Source organism: Apaloderma vittatum, unplaced genomic scaffold (assembly GCF_000703405.1).
Source record: "Apaloderma vittatum isolate BGI_N311 unplaced genomic scaffold, ASM70340v1 scaffold36730, whole genome shotgun sequence".
NCBI classification, from domain to species: Eukaryota; Metazoa; Chordata; class Aves; order Trogoniformes; family Trogonidae; genus Apaloderma; species Apaloderma vittatum.
The window spans coordinates 1-17,224 of record NW_009693611.1 but is presented as its reverse complement, the minus strand read 5'-3'; the positions used below and the strand labels follow the sequence as shown (position 1 = coordinate 17,224).

General features: G+C 39.7%; 1 protein-coding gene across 1 annotated transcript in view; it reads right to left on the bottom strand.

Annotated features, from left to right (window-relative positions):
* INO80D (INO80 complex subunit D) overlaps positions 1-17,003 on the bottom strand; it is a 32,203-nt gene extending 15,200 nt beyond the window's left edge. The window contains exons 1-4 of the mRNA XM_009879342.1: positions 16,932-17,003; positions 9,249-9,344; positions 8,896-9,142; positions 2,117-2,862 (exon numbers count right to left, since the gene is read on the bottom strand). Of these exons, the coding sequence (XP_009877644.1) occupies positions 2,117-2,862; positions 8,896-9,113 (964 nt within the window). The 5' untranslated portion in view covers positions 9,114-9,142; positions 9,249-9,344; positions 16,932-17,003. The remainder of the gene's footprint in view (positions 1-2,116; positions 2,863-8,895; positions 9,143-9,248; positions 9,345-16,931) is intronic.
* Positions 17,004-17,224: the final 221 nt, after the last annotated feature.

The following is a 17,224-nucleotide window of genomic DNA, read 5'->3' as shown; positions in this document are numbered from 1 at the left end:
TAAAGTCAGATACTTGGTCATGTACTTTCAGAGTTAAACACACACACACTTGGAATACAATCATCAGAAGCATCTTCATCAGTTAGAAGCAATGCCTTAACATAAACCAGAAAATATATTTTTCAGGAACTTCAGCATCCTGAAAATTCTGTTATTCATGCCTGTTTTTAAGATATGCATTTTAACTAAATTAGGATATCTTGAGATATTTGATAAAATGCCAGCATTTATACTTTCAACTTTTTCTTTTCTTTTTTATAACTCTCATCCCTTCCATAAAGGAATGAAAAAGCAGGTTCATCATTGGGTAAAGACATCCACAATTGGATGTAACAACCACTGTGTAACAAATCATCTACCCAAAGTTTAAAATAAAACCAGATTGTGTTGTTTTGCTTCTAATGGGCACTGCAGAAATGAAGGCAAAAAATCTAATCGGGACTGAGCTATACTCACACTGAAGACTACAGGTACATTAACATCCAGTTACATGTGATGTAGGTACACACGAAACTGGTTGCATCTTTTTGAAGATTCTGTGCAATTATCTCTAGTGCTACTCTATAATGAAAAAAGAGAAAGCTTGAAATTCTCTGAACTCGCATAACTAGTATTTAATATTAAGGCATACTGTGAATAAATAACAGATCTATTTTCCACTCTCACACAATTCATAGGTGAATTCCATTACTTTGCCAAATATAAACTGTTCTAATTGCATACATTTCTAGGTCTAACCAGTTGGGTTTTTTACTATGTCTCTCTTTTAGGCAAATGTATTCTTTTCACCACTTGAGAATGTAAAACATCAAACACAGAAAGCGATCTTTCTACAGTCTTTCAAAACACAGGACACTTTCTAAGCTACTGAGGTCTGTGACACTCAGAAGGGCCTCTGGAGTTGCCATTCCTCAAAAGACCTGTATTATATATAGGACCATAAAAGCAGTCTTCTGAAGAACAGTGTCCTTTGGAGACATGCTATGGGATGCTAATTATCTTCTGAACAAATAGTCAAGCTATCCCATGAGTGCCAAAGGGCAGATCTTAACAGCAAATTAAAAAAGGTTAATTGAAATAGCAAAAATTACAGATGTTTGCAATTAAATAAGATGTTACATGAAGAATATAGAGATTCATTTGAAGAAAATTTTTTTTAAAACATCAAAAATGGCATTCCCGATCTAACAGCACAAGCTGACTCCTCTGTTTCCCTTTTTCCTGTCAGTGTCTTACTTGTTTGAAAAGTATACAATCTAAAACTAAGCAGAAAAGTAAGGTAACTTTGAAGGGTGAGGGACATAACAAGGACAGCTACGTGTATATAGCTCTGTATTCAAAAACAGACAAACAAGCCACAAGGCTGGGTGCCTTTTTAAAGCTTTACAAAGCACGACTATCGCAGCAGCAAGTTGGTTATATCTACTCAACATTTTCACAAGCAGCAATCAATTATTACACTTTCTACATAGTAAGTAAGGAGACTATTCCTGTCCCGGTATGTGGACAAGATTCCATCACTCCAACTACCCTCTGTAACAGCACTGCCCTCCCGCAGTAGCCTTTTTGCTTTTGTTCTGTACAGGAAGAGGCTCAGTCAAGAAAAATTCTCTTGTGCTTAACTTCTCTCAGCCAACTCAACCGGAAATTTGTATCTGCAGAAAATGATGGGGCAAATCTCCAAACTTCTACTTGCTCTCATTTTGTAATGTGCAGTTGTTACATATCAATCTCACCAAGACATTCAGTGCAACCATGTCGACTCGTGTAGGTACGGATGGAGGCACCTTTACAACCTGAGTTGCAAACTTTCTTTACATTGACTCTATCACTCAAATGATGTTTTCTACACTTGTTTGACTTCTGAAATGGTTAACAAAACATGAAGAAGAACACACAACTAAAATGCCACAGATCACGTACAACAACTCTAGGCACTACCATACATAGAGAACTGGGCTAAAACAAAACCCCACAACATCAAGAGATTACCTAGTTCAGGGCTGTTTTCTATGGACCACACACGAATGCACGAAAGGGCTAGGGAAACATTCCCCTTTTGTCTGTTGGTTTCAGGTTAAAAAATAAGGCAGCAGCACATCTATTATCTACCCACCTAAATGTGGAAACAGATCAGTGTCCAGCTGCTGTTTTCGAGTGCACAGTTTCACCAGTCTCTGTAGCCGGCTCATGCAGGATGAGTGGGGAGAGAAGGCTGTGGCTTTCATGAGGACCCGATCAGTCCTTGGAGGGTCCGTGACAGGAGCCCTAGTGGGTGGCAGGAGAGGCAGAGGTCTCTTGTTAGACAACTGCCGGGCTTGTGCTATAGTGTGTGTGGTGGGTGCCACTCCCTGCATTGGTAGGCTGGTGTTCGGAGGTTGAGGTGACTTGCAGACTACGCCCTGCGGTAGCCCTGTCGGCTTTAACGAAGCTGATGAAGGTGGCAGATGGGAGTGCTGCTGCAGAGGCTGCTGCTGCAAAGGTGCAGGAAGGGGGCTAAAGTGCTCTTGGCGAACTTTTAAAATCTCTGTCTCTCTCTGGCGCTGTCGGTTTTGAGCCAACTTGCTCTGCAACTTTTTCTTCACCGTCGCCCCTTTCTTTAGGTCATCATCCTCGTCATTGAAAGCAAAGGGGTCTTCTAATTCTGCCTCCAGGTAGTGGAGAGGAAGCCTAGCCCCTGGAGGGGAGAGGGACATCCCATCCAGTCCATTGGGCATCTTCAAGGCCAGGGTGGGCACGGTCAGACCGAAGGCCATAGCATCCATCTGATGCCTGACCTTTACGTCTTCTATGGGATCATTCTTTTTCTTCCTCTCCTTTTTCGGTATAAAGCCAAGTACCTGCAGGTGGCTGTTGCAGTACCTTTGAAAAGTAAAAGCAGTCAGTTATTAATTCAACCCTTGTAAGTAAAATCTGAAGAAAACAGACATCAGGAAAGGGAAACCCACATATTCATTTCATGCAAATATAGACCAAAACACAAGAGGTTTTATACAAAGTGTACACAATTGCTTCTAGTACAACAGGTAACTGTGGTGTTCCCAACCTGTTATTGAAAAAAAACCTTATGCAAGTGACAATTCATAATCTTAAAGCCTTCATTCATTATCCACAGGACACTGACACACAACCATTCAAAATATTTACTCTCTAATATGCTAAATACAAAACAAAGTGAACAAAACAAATGGACTGTCTGATACCTAAACCAGTAAGAACTCAAGACATTAACTCTCATCATTTAAAAAACTCCAAAGAAAAAGTACATTGAAGACTACTTCCATTCATTTGGCTGTCCTTTCACTGGAAGTAGTTAACATTTTCATCAACACAGATGTTATTATTATGAATTCCACTGCAGTAAGGAGCAGTTTCTCATACGGATAATCTCACCAGAGATACCGGCTGAGAAGGGTCACTATTTGCACTTAACAAACAAGTAGCATAAATATTTAGATTCTGTTTTAGTAGGTTACCATGATGAATTTTGTAGCCAGAGGATTAGCTGAATGTTCTTCAAACAAATATAAAGTTTAAAAGAAATTCTCTGCTGCTTGAAAATGCTTACACAATGCCAGGAATGGGTATACATAAAATCCATGTTTGTGGATTGTAAGATCTTCTAATATAAAAAAAAGCTTTTAAAGTCATGTTATTAAAGAAAAGAAAAAAGAAAAAAAGTTTGAAAGTTTGTCATGAAATCTGAAAGGAGAAGAGATACAACTCATGGTCACATATAACATATTAAGAAGTAAACAACTACTTTTTGTCTGATTAAAACAAGCAGGTGATAAAAACGCAGGAAACTGTTTCACGGGCACAGGTCCTCCTGCCTCAGTAGAATACCACCAGCAAGCAGACTTCTTGCAAGTTATAAACAAAAATAAAGTCAGGGGGAAAGCGTGATGTGTACATCAAGGACAAGACAAGGAAATATCCATTAAGGTATTTTTTTAAATCGGTATACATCTGAGAAAACTAAGTTTTGTTGAACAAATAGGTTAAAATGAAATTATTCCTGGTCTTCATGGAGAAAAAAAATAACAGAAAAGCCCAAAGCAATCCCCCCAAAAACATTCAGCACTTCAATTCAGTGACTTTAAACTTGCTGACCCACCCCTAAAGAAGCAATATGCACCTAAAGGGTGCATAGAAGGTGAAAAAGAAACAGCAACTTCATTTGTGCTCCTTAATGATCTCCATACATACAGCTTCTCAAGGGATTCACACCCATAAGGATTCAGAAAAGACTGAAAAGTACTGCTACTTAATACTGCCTAAACAATTCCTTTACCATGTCAAGTTGTAAGCAATCATAAATAAACCTAGGTGAGGCAACTTGAAAGTCAGCAACGTGTGGAGTCTGTATTAGAACACACTGGAATACTGTAAATTCATAGTGAGAGATGCACTTCTAAAAATAAAATTACATAATGAGGCTCCATAAAGCTTCCCTTAAAGTCAACAGTACTATTCTCATAATTAAAATTAAGCACTTTCTGAATATTTTGTTTAAACAAGACTAAGATCAGTTACAACAGCACTTTTAGTACTACAGAAGAAAAAACAATAAACAGAGTAAACTAAGAGAAGAGATTTTTTCTCCTCTTTGAAATAAGAAGAGTTTTGCTCAATATGAATGCTTCCTCTATATCGTTCCGAACTTAAATATTGCCACCTTGTGCTTTTGCCAGTGTGAGGAGGTAAAACTGGCTAGTCCTTTCATTGTGTAAAACAAAGAGAAAGCAAAAAATAGAGAAGGTGAACAAAGAGGTAATAAGATTGCTAACATTCTCCGAGTTTTAGGCTATTAAGCGGTTTGCTTGTTCATTTAACTCTAAGAGAATCATTTTTATATGGTAGAGAATAAAGCTTTGCCTCTTACAACCAACCATACCGCATCTTTGAAAGCCAACTGTATCTTATGGAGGCACCACCTTTAGACACAAACCCAGAGATGCCAGGCTACAACATAAGGAAAATACAGATCACATGCACTTGCAGATCCCAGCACACACTGACTCGCCTCTCTGTTTAGGCTCTGCCTATCAAACCCCTGTCTTTCAGCCTAACTGAGGCTGATATACCTTGGACTAAAACGAGAACGAAGAAACTAGGAAGAATGCTCAGGTTTTCTCTGGGTGCAGAAGACAGCACGCAGGCAGTTTTGACTTATTAGCACCAACTCAAGCTTGGCCTTGCCAGGCTTCAGTTAGTCCCACACAGAGCCAGGTGTTCACACACACCCACCGCACCGCCCCCCAGGTTCCAGGGTGGCTTTTTAGTTGGCCCACGCGCACACTGGCTCTCACTTTACACTGCTGCAGAGCCTGGTGCAGATGTGAACTGATTCTGCAGGAACCAATCTATAACCAGCTGAGTTAAGGCAATAAACTCTTTGAATCAGATGTAATGCCAGGGAAGGCACATACAGTTCGTGTCCAACAGAAGGCAGACTACTGGGCAGACTGGAATACCACCTGCAGGTAGCACAGTCCCTTTCCCACAGCTCTGAGCATGAAAACCATTAGAGTCAAAGTGCTCCTACAAGAGCCAATTCTGATGTGTCTTAGTGGCTCAGTTTGTCACTTCTATAACCCACCTGTGACTTATTCCCAGCTGACAGTATCACACTGAGTATCTAATGCAGCTTCTCCTCCTTTCCTTACTCAGTGCAGGTGATGTCAAATGCCAACAGCACATATGGGAAGAGCAGTGGGTTGATATCCTTTAAGACTATAGTAACACAAAGTACACAGAAGGTGATAAGCTCTGAAAACTTCAGCCAGACAGTTTCCCCCATCACTGGGAGAAAAAGAATCCAGAGAGCGAGATTTTTCACCCACAACTGCATCCTGCTTTCCAGTACATCCCAGAGTGGTATCGAGTTCTGCCACTTAATTAAAGATCCAGATAAACTGGAGAGCATATTAACAAAATGTTTGAAGGGTCTCTTGAAAGAGAAGAATTAGAGACAAAACGGTGTTTAATCCTGCTAAACCGTAATAACCCTATACTTAAAAATTAAGTTGAACTTCATTATCTACATGTGTATTTGGATAAGAAGGAAAGTGGAGACTGGGCCCCTCAGCTCAGGAAGGACAGGGAACTGCTGGAGAAAGTCCAGCGCAGAGCCACAGAGATGATGGAGGGAGTGGAACATCTCCCTTATGAGGAGAGGCTGAAGGAGCTGGGGCTCTTTAGCTTGGAGAAGAGGAGGCCGAGGGGTGACCTCATAAATGTTTATAAATATGTCAAAGGGGAGTGTCAGGAAGACAGAGCCAGGCTCTTCTCAGTGATGTCCAATGACAGGACAAGGGGTAACGGGTTCAAGCTGGAACATAGGAGGTTCCGCAAAAATATGAGGAAAAACTTTTTCACTGTGAGGGTGACAGAGCCCTGGCACAGGCTGCCCAGGGAGGTTGTGGAGTCTCCTTCTCTGGAGACATTCAAAACCTGCCTGGACACGTTCCTGTCCGATCTACTGTAGGTGATCCTGCTCTGGCAGAGGGGCTGGACTAGATGATCTTTCAAGGTCCCTTCCCACCCCGAACATTCTGTGATTCTGTATTCAGAGGAAATATAGATACATAACCCACGTCTGCATCATCCTGTATATATTCTTTAAAAAAACAAGATAGTGAATAGAGAAACTAGACTTCAAATAAGGCAACAAAGTCATGCACTATTAATAGATTCAATTCGTAGAATGTTAATGGCTAATAAGAAATCTAATAATACAGCAGCATATTAAACATCATTGTGGCTGGTAGCATCTCATTTGTCTGGGGTCAAGTGATAATTTTTTAATTATACGAGGAGAGACTATGAAGCTTTTGGCATATAATGCACGCATCCTGTTAAGACATTTTATTTTTTATAATCTTTAAAAGTATGTACGGAGATAGCTGTCAGAGAATCATACAGCCTGCTTCTGATCATGTACACTTACACATCTAAAACTGTGACAAAATGACCATCTGACAGTAATTTTGTACACAAAAAATTAAAAGCTACAAGTGAAGAACTCAGACATAGCAAACATCTTTATATGGAAAAGAGTGTGAAAAAAGTCTCATCAGAAACAGATACAGGTTTGCCTGCCAAAAAAATAAAAAAAAGTTTAGAGCAGGCACAGTCTTACCACTAGCATTCATTAAATTTTATTGTTAAAATTAAACTCTGTTCAAAGAAGCAGTCTTTTAAAATATTCTTTCAAACTATCACATCCTCTCATTTGAAATTAAAAGTTTATTTCCCCCTTCAGACACCTGCTGTCCTCTTCAAGTACTGTAATGTGACACTCGACATGCAATTGATTTTTTCTAATATAACATACACCAGATGTCATGACCACCCTTCACTTTAACTTGAGAAAAATGTAAAAGAACAAAGTGTGAACTCAATTCAAGGTGTAAAGAAAAATCTCAAACTCCGTGGGAACATATGAGACCTAAAAAAGTGTTATTAAGTACTATTATTTCTATTGTTTTTAAGTATGACCCCTGGTAAATAGCAACTCTGCCTCAGTCAGCTCTTGCATCTGAAATTACAGCATACCATTTGCACTAACAATTTCCAAGATCATTTCTGTGAGTTTATTTCCAAAGAGTCTCAATTGTAAGGTAGAAAAGAAACAGTCACCGACTGTCAAATTACAGCTTAAAGTTATTCATCTTGTGCCATTTGAGCATTTGCCCTACAGCTTTTGACAAACATTCTTGTTTTTTTCTCACTTCATCAGTCTCCTCAACTGAAATGGCAGGTGAAGTGCAAGTTAATTTAGAGCACAGTCCAACTGTTGTTTCAGACAAGAGAGGGAGCTGTGAGCTGAGAAGGAAGTTATATGCAGGGCACAGTGGGAACACTGCTAATAATGCAAAAGGTTAGAGAATGGCAGCTAATAATGTGAAAGGTCAGTGAACAGTGGTTTGATTCTTTTTTGGCATATTTTGTTTACATTTTAGGCTTAAAAAATCACTTCTAACAGAACAAGTCTCAGATAGTTAACACACATTAATTAAATACCGCATTACTGGCAAAACCTGCAACAATGACTGAAAAATTAAAGCCACATATACCTGGCAGCCAAGGTTAAGACAAATTCTACTATTTCAGCCCAGGCAACACCAAGGAGACTGGTGTTGAGGAAATCTTTGAAAGCCAGGAAGAATGTCCTTGTGGTTACAGTATGGGCTGCAATTCAGGAAACCTGGTTTGAATTCCCAGCTCTCCAACAACCTCAAGTCCTATCTCTTACAAGGCACTTAATACCTGGGCAACTTGGGCATCTTCATTTGGGCAGGGAGGGGGAGACATGGGGAGAAGCAAAGAAGAACGGGAGTGGACAAGCACTTTGCCAGTTGGCTCATCTGTTGTCAAGTAACATGAATTTAACCCCAGCAACGCAACACTACAGATCAGTACCAAATCACAAACACTGAACTGTAACTCTGGATTCGTCCCTCTGTGCCACTGATCCCCAAGCCCAGAAGGCATGCATTTTCAACTGTCTGTCCTGAAAAAAGCAGATGAAAGCATGCTTGTGGCACAGCTGGCCAAATAAGCGGACCTTTTTAAGAGCACATACTGTGTGTAACAAAGCAAATTATGTAGAACAGCAGGTATTGTGCAGCAATTTATAGTGAATTTGAGAAAAGCAATGAACTCAAAAAACTTCCTCAGGAGTAAGTTACTGCCCCCTTTGTGAGTACTTGACTCCCACAGAAAATAAAGTTTACTGCTCTGAAAACAAAACCCTCAAAGGGACATCCTGGAATTCAATCTACTGAGGCCAGTTCCACCCTCGTCCTGAAATCGGGCGGCATCTTAAAAGAAAACTCACGTCCATGTTCCAGCCACTTCCCACTTTGCAAATGGGTAACCACGACTCACCTACGGTCCTCAGATTTGGGGATGGGGTTGGTGCAGCGCTGGCTGTTATACTTGGCCACATATTCACATTGCTTGAAGGGGGCAGTCTTGTCCTCCAGAACGTGTCTGATACAGAAGGCGTAGCCGTTAAGTCGCCTCTGCTTGCACAGTTTGGGGCTGTATGAGCACAAGGGCTTATTGTCAACCTCAGAGAAGTGTATGTGTTTGCCTTCATACATCACGTGACTCTATTCCTTGTGAACATCAGCTGAAAGAACCAAAATATTAAGACAAATCACAGAAGGAAAACAAAATGCATTTACTTCTAAATCGTGTGTTTCATTTTGGCAGGAAAGAGGGACCCAAAACAATACCTGATTTTAAATCTTCTGTACCATATCAGTGTTAAGAGAGAGCCCCAAGGACACCACTATTCTGGAATGATGATGAATCAAGATGAAGCAGATTGTCTAAGGAAAATATCAAAAAGGTCACAGTCAGTTAGAATAAAGTAGATATTATTACTGCTTAATAAGTAAGTGGCCAGATGTAGTCACTAAATCTGTGGTTCAGCTAAATAAGCCAAAATACACTAGCACAATAGTTTTCAATCAATAGACCAACAGATCTTTGAAAACCATGAAGACAATTGAAGACAATTCTGGTGGGAAAAAATTTTCTACTGCCACCACACTTAAACTTGTTAAACAAAACTCCACTCATCTACTAGAAAGTGATTAGGATCTACAAGTTGAAAAAGGTTAAGCATCAGATCAGATCACCTGCTTTCAAGATTCAAGCTGAATGACGATTAACCCATTGGATTGTAGACATTTTACTTCATATATCTTTGCTTACAAAAACACTAGTGACTATCCTTGCTCTGTAAGATTTTAATTCCATCAGGCAGTGTAAGAAAGATTTTTTTTAAAAAGCTGTCCTTACCACACCTGATCTTGCCCACACTTCGGCAAGCACCAATATGCAGTCCTTTCTGAGGTCATCATGGTTCTGCAGAGCTTTTCCTACCTTACTGTACTTATTTTAGGTAAATGCAGGCATTAATAATGTCAGAGGCAGTACTCCCATCGATGCCAGGAGGGCTAGAATGTCATTTAGGTTGGGGGGTTTTCCCCCTAAAATAGACTCTATAGTGCAAGTCCACGCAATCATAACGTACTTCATTTACTGACACTGTGAAATCCTTGGTAATCAATTTTAAAACAAACAAATAAACAAACAACAACCAAAAAAACACCCCAAAATAATACGACCTCAAAATAACTTCAAATAAAATTAACAGCACACATATTCTGCAGCTACTCTGCTACATTCAGCTTAGCCTGCAAAAGGCAGCTTTTATTCAGAAAGGTCATCCTGAAGCACTGGAATAAAGTCTTCTGAACATGGTATATCCAGTATTCTCTTCAGTTTCATATGTGTTATGTACCAGAGGTGATATTCAGGAAATAAGTAACAAAGTAGAGGCACATAACAAACGTACAGATTACAACCTCAGTCAACTTACTTGTTGCCAAGGCCCGCAATGGCAAGAACACAATTGCAAGGAGGAAGCCTACATAGATTTTGCAGGAAAGATGCATTTTCCTCTTGTGAAGGTACAAGCCTTCACTTTCCACGGTATAAAACCATCTTGAGAAAATGACAGGCACTATGGCACTGGGGGATCTAGAAAAGCAACTTTAAATCACTGGAGCAAAACAGAACACCCTACCATACCTCTAACAGTAAACTGCATAAACAAGGCCTTTCCTTAGCATATATCTGGCTGTAGAAGCAGAATGACAGAAGACTACTAAAGATTTAAAAGCACAGTTATATTTGAAAGAGTTGCATATGCACACATGCAGCACACACAGCATACAGAACAGAGACATGGGCTACAAAACATAATTAGCACAAGTGGCTTGGTTAATCATTTGACAATAATAATAAGGCCCATTTCACATTTCCTCTTTATACATATAGTTCCATGTCCATGCACACGTGCAAACACACACCCCAGAGGCAGGGGCCTCGCACTTTGTTTACACTGGATAACATCTAACCCAGCTCCAATCACCTTTCCGTACTTCTCTCAATGCAAATTTGAAACCAGTCACTGGAGTATGACTCTTCACAACTCAGCAGTCTTAAGATCAAAAAAGATCATTGTTGGCTGTGCCCTTCCAAAACACAGAATGGGAAGAGGGAACTATCCCTTCTTTAGCATGCTGAGAACCAAATAACCCTTTCAGGCACCTTTGTTAAGGCACATATTGACACACACTTCAGTATTATCAGCAACAATATGAAAGAAAAACATGAAAACCATGATGACACGCTCAATACAGGAGTTGTGATTGAGTTTGGGTCCCATACGTTTGAGAGAGAAAGAGCCTCCTCCATTACTATGGCAGCAGAAGTAATCAAATGAGTCGTAACTCAGTGCATCTCATATTCACAAGGAAGCTGACAAAAAGCCTTCTGCTGTGGGGTTTGCTTCTCTCATCAGTTAGCCAAAGCATGAATTTAGTGGCACACTGGACAGGATGCAGAACTTGAAAGAGCAACTGCATCTTGCAGTCGGGGTGACTCATATGCTGCTCTCTATTTCTTTCTGTTTCTGTTCTATTTACCACCTTCTTTTAAGCTAATACTATCACGCTTTGCAGAGTTTTTTGATGGATCAATGACCTTCTCTTTTGCACAACTCAGCAACATTTCTTTTCTGAAGGTTATCAAGCAACAGACCAAAGAAAAAGAATTCCTCAGAATGGCTCTAATGTAAACAGCGAGAAATGCCTACCTCCGTTAAGCTTCTGTAAAGAAACTGCTCCACAGTTTCCAGCCACTATAATCCTGGATTTATTCTTATGCCCTCAGTCTTATTTTTTGGATTTAACTCATAATTAAGTCTTTATTTTTGCATTTAACTTGAATGTGTCAAGACAAGCATAGCATTTTACTTCTCACCTGTCTAAAAGATAGAGGGCACAAGTACAGTGGCATATGAAACATTTAAGCAAAATACAATACTGCTTGGGGAAACAAATGAGCTTGAACACAAATTTTTAGGTCTCTATATACTCTAAGAAAAGCTCATGCAAATATAACCATGTTAAAAATCCTAAGGGGAATCAATTACCCCAACTACAGTGCAAAAAACAAATAAAAAAGTTAATATACCTATCAGACATTATTTAAAAAAACCCTACAACAACACTCTCAAACTTGCAATTATATCTTAATTGGTAGATTCCCACACAGACTCCCTGAAAGACAGTGGTACTATATGGATACACTGCCAGGATCAGAGACTAAAGTTGTGCTTAATCTAAAAAGAGCTTTTTCTTTTTACTTCCATTAGCATACCAGATATAAATAGCAAAGACTTTTAAATGTATTGATTCTGATTGAATCTGATGCAGTATTTTATTTTGAGCAAAATATACAGGAGTTCTTAGCAAAGCTTTTTGCTGCTACATGAAAAGTAGCACAAGCATGGAATAGACACATGTCGCTTAACTGTAGAGAACTGAAACTACACTTAGCTAAATAGCGGGTGGGGGAGAAATTATTTTTGTCCCACAGGATTCAGTCAGAGATGACGGAAATATGGACTTCCCCTGGAAAAATCAAATGCTTAAGCAGCTGTATTTCACTGCAAAAATACCAGGGTACAAAGCTTTCTGGAACACGGTTTGGGTTTTGCATTTATGCTCTACATCAAAGCTGTAGAAAGGTTCAACTGAAACATAATTTATGCTTGCATATGCTCCAACTAGCTTTAGCCACAACTCATGAACGAGAAACCAGAGGCTGCTTCTTGAGCCTAGATTTTCCTTAAACAACTGCTTCTAAGTAAAAGATTTTGAGGTAGCCAGAAGCAATGAGGCAAAGAACAGAAGACAATCCAAAAAGGTGTGCCATTGCCAAATGATATGACTGAGATTTTAAAAAATCACGGTAGGGGATATGGTGAATACAGAACAGTCATATGCCATATCACGCAATATTAGAACTAGGGATACCTGATGAAGGTAGTAAGAGGCTGACTCAAAACATATTAAAGAAATAGTTCTTCATTTTTACTACTCACAAGTAGTGAACTGCTGGAACTTGCTGTCACAGAAGGCTACAGAAGCAGACAGGATCATGTTCAAGACAAGAGAAAAGTTCACAGACAATAGGGACGTAAGTGATGTACCTGTGAGCATGCCTAATTTAACAAATATGGGTGGTGGAGGAGTAAGAGAAAGAAAAGACTAAAAAGGATTGGGGCTTTCATGCTCTTCTTAAATAGCCTTACTTACTCCGATTGCTGAGGCCAGAACATTAGGTTGGATCAACTTGTGATCTGACCCAGCAGAGTACTTCTTATGAGGCTGCCACTAACATTTGTAATTTGATAAACACATTCGTTTCTCCTCTTCTCCCCTTTTTTGTTCCTGAGCAGTTCACTGGGAGAAAACCTCCTCCCTCTGACAAAAGCCCCATCTGTACATGTGAAGAGCAACAAACTCGGCGTCCCAGCGAGGCTTTATAGCAATGACAGGCAGGACGCAGAGCAAAGCTGCACTCCGAGACATCATCACTTGGAGCAAGTTACTTGCCCTGCTGAGTGGAGCTACTGGTGGTCTGTAAGGCAACAGGAGGTGGCTTGCCAAGTGACTGTAAAAAGAGAAATGAAGGACTTAAATACACACAGGCACACACCTGCACAGCCAGTGCTGCCAGGCACAGGAAGAAGCTAGCTCCCAACTACTTTTAGTAACCATCAAGTAGGCATCATCAGTTCCCTTGTAGCGCACATCAGCTCCTACACAACAAAGCTTTAAATCTACACCGTGCTTACCCTCTCCCAAAACAGTTAAACAGCCCTTCAGAGCGGCTGGGAAACAGTGTGGCAGGAATTTTGGGTGGGCAATCTTTGCTAGACCATACCAAGAACCAGCCAGAAGTCTGGTGACTGACATCATCTGCAGTCCACACAGAAGTTAGTGGCCTAGTCACTGTTAGAAAGCCCAAAGCATGACAGCCCCAAAACTCAATCAGCAATTCTGAGAAAACACCATGCTAAAAATATTAGAGTATCTCAAACCATGTGGGTTGGACATATTCTTAAACATATGCTCAGAACTTGACATTCAAAGTATATAAGACCCTTTTAGGCAATGGAATCCCCAAACGCATTCTAAATTGCAAGGCAATTATATGTCGGTGGTTAAAAGATGTATAATTAAGAGGACTGCGCTCAGACTTCACACATTGCATCCAAACAAAAGCCACAATTAAAGAGGTCTTAACTGTGTTATTTTGCATTTGCTAATACTAGTGCAGATTTCATGTTAAATTGCTTGGTGCGTTCATGACATCTCACAGACAAGGTACAATCATCTACATATGCTTCCAAAATCATCAGCTTGGGGCCAGGAGTGCAACACAGATCTCCAAGAACCTTGACTTTTCCATAAATACAAATAGCTTAAATAGCAGTTTTGTTGATTCCTCAACTTGATCAAGAAAGAACAACTCCCTGCATTGCCACTGTCTGGCCCTATTGCTTAGACTAACAACAAACACATAGATTTTAAGATGTTTGGGCAACACGGAATTTCATCCATTAAGAGATGAACAGAGAGCATAAAAATAATTGAAAAAATACACACATTTAAAACTACCTTACACTAAAACCTTTCAGTAAGTAAAAACTCTAGTAATAGAAAGCAAAACCATTCATTTTTTCTGCTTTTACTAATATTTCCTTTATTCTATTTTTTTACTAAGATACTTTGGGCATGTAGCACCTCTCCATGAAGTGCTCTGTTCTATCAAGAGAAGCTGCACCACATTTAATTGGGGTCAATATCAACACCACAAAGCTGTAACTTTGTCCCTGTTTTGGGATCTAACCATAACTCTGGCTTAGTTTTGGTCTTTTAACAACTCAATTCTCTACCATGCTCAGCTACCAAACCAAGTCTGCTGTAATTCTGGAAACAAGAGTCTTTGTGTTAGTAAAAACATTCAATCTGAAACAGAAGACACTGGAAAGCAACCAAAGCCAACTGCAAGAGTTCCTGTAGGGAACACTTTTATTAACTTTAGTGCAGTCCTTACTCAAGATCTCTGAAGAGCCCTGCACAAGTCAAGCTACTGCACACACATGCAAGTACCCTGACAGATCAAGGCACTTAACACGTTATGATCTTACTAGACTTTTTTTAATTACCACCTGGAATCTTATTTTGGACTACTTTTTTTTCATATGTTTAAATCTACCTAGGAAGATAGAAGCAGAAACATTGTCCTCATTCTGCCTTTTTTGAAAGCTTATTACTTCATATCTGCAAAAAGGCAGTTTATATTGCATAAGTATGTCTGATATATTAACAGAAAAGCAGCAGTATATTTTAGGCAATACCAGTAGCACGCATTATGCTTCAGAATATAATGTAATAAATACTGATTTAAATTGAAGTAGTATTCCTACTAATAATGGCTAGAGAACTTATAGACTTGTAACAAGTTTCAATCAACAGCAGAAAACATAACTAAGAGGAGGGAAAATAACTCTTTTTGTTCCAAAATGGAACAGGTTATTCTTCTTGTTTTCCTACAGAAAATGAACCTAATCAGGAATTTTTACTTTAGATAATTCCCCTCCCCTTCCAATGAATAGTACCTTAAAGAAAACACAACAAGAACCAAAAAACAGCAAACACTTACAACTCTAGGAATTTCAGAAACTTCAAAGGATTTCTCAAGAGAAAAGAGGTTAAGTGGGAAGATTCATAACTGTCACTAAGAGCACATTCCTACAGATTTCAATAAAATAATCTCCTAAACCTCCTGACCTAAGGTTGAAGACAGGTTCCGTATCTTTGGAAGTCTTTTTAACAAGGATTTCTATATTTGAACAGAAGGTCTCAGACCCCAGTCCTCACAAGCAGATCCTCATGCTTGCACAGAAGCACACTTATTTCAGTGTGGCTATAAACAGACCCAGGTTTTGCGGGGGCAAGCAGGGCTGCAGAAAAGCAGCCTTCAGATGCAGCAACAAATGGAACATTTAGGCCGTCGCAACATCTCAGAAATGCTCTTTAAAACATCATCTCAAAATACCAAAACCATGATCCTGAGAGAAAGCCAAGATGAAACATACCACAGCATACCTTGCATCTGTACTTGATATACTTTTTGAACAAAAAAGGTTTTAAGTCCAAGATTTCTATTTATTCAAGTAATGGATAACCTGCACTTGCCTATGAGGTTAAAAATACCTTAATCTTATTTTTAGTCCCAATACCACAAAGACAAACAAGCTTATTTTCACACAATACAGGAACATCTGCAGGAATACTCAGTAAATAAAATAAAGCAGCAGAGCTCCTCACAGAGCAAGCTTTTAGCAGTTATAAGCTATCAAAGTTTCAATATGGTATTACAATAAATTTGTTCTTCCTGAGGATTTACCATACTGTAAGAACATGGCACCTGCACTCTGTAGGACTAGGCCCAACACACAAATTCATTTGCTCATCATAAAAACATTGAAACATCATAATAACTCCTAGGAAAATTTTAAGTTGCTTTCTGCAGATAATTTACCTTGACAATTAATAAAACAAGTCTGACATACATAGATGTTACAAACAGATCACATGAAAGCCTGAAGATGGTTGTGAAAATGTGACCAGGTTGCAAGTGACAGCTTTGTACAAAACGCAGCTGCCTGGGTACAGCCTTGGCATGAGCACTGAGATGTGGCCCTAAATTTGCTACATTTTTTTTTTAAACTCTACCAATCCTCAAAAATTGAGAAGAGCCTTAAAATAAATCTTCATTGTATGTTGTCCAGTAACAAAGTTAGAACTAACTATAGATCTACATATTTTAATCAGAAGATATAAGGCTTTAAGGTAAGCATTACTGTAACTTCCAAAATTCATTTGAGATTACCTTAGCCATTAGCATTTTGATCTAGAAGACATATTAAGGAACATTTCACCAAAACTAGACACCTCCTGCATTAGAAACTGGAACTATTTCACCTGTGCGGGGTGAAGCGTGTTGGCGGGTTTTCCAGTGGACTCACTTCACAACTACCAGACGTTCTTTTCCCTGAAAAAGAGGATCCTTTCATTTTCAGTCCTGGGGGGCAGCAGCACCTCACAGGGACACCCCCCACTCCACAGTGGGAGCCTGGCCTACAGGGACAGTGGGGGTCCCCAAACAGGGCCACGACAGGGGGCCAGGGCACAAGTCCAGACACGGCCCGTGCTGGGCAGGGGCCACTGAGGCAATCCCTTGCCCTGGCGACGGGGCCAGTGGACTGTTGCCCCCG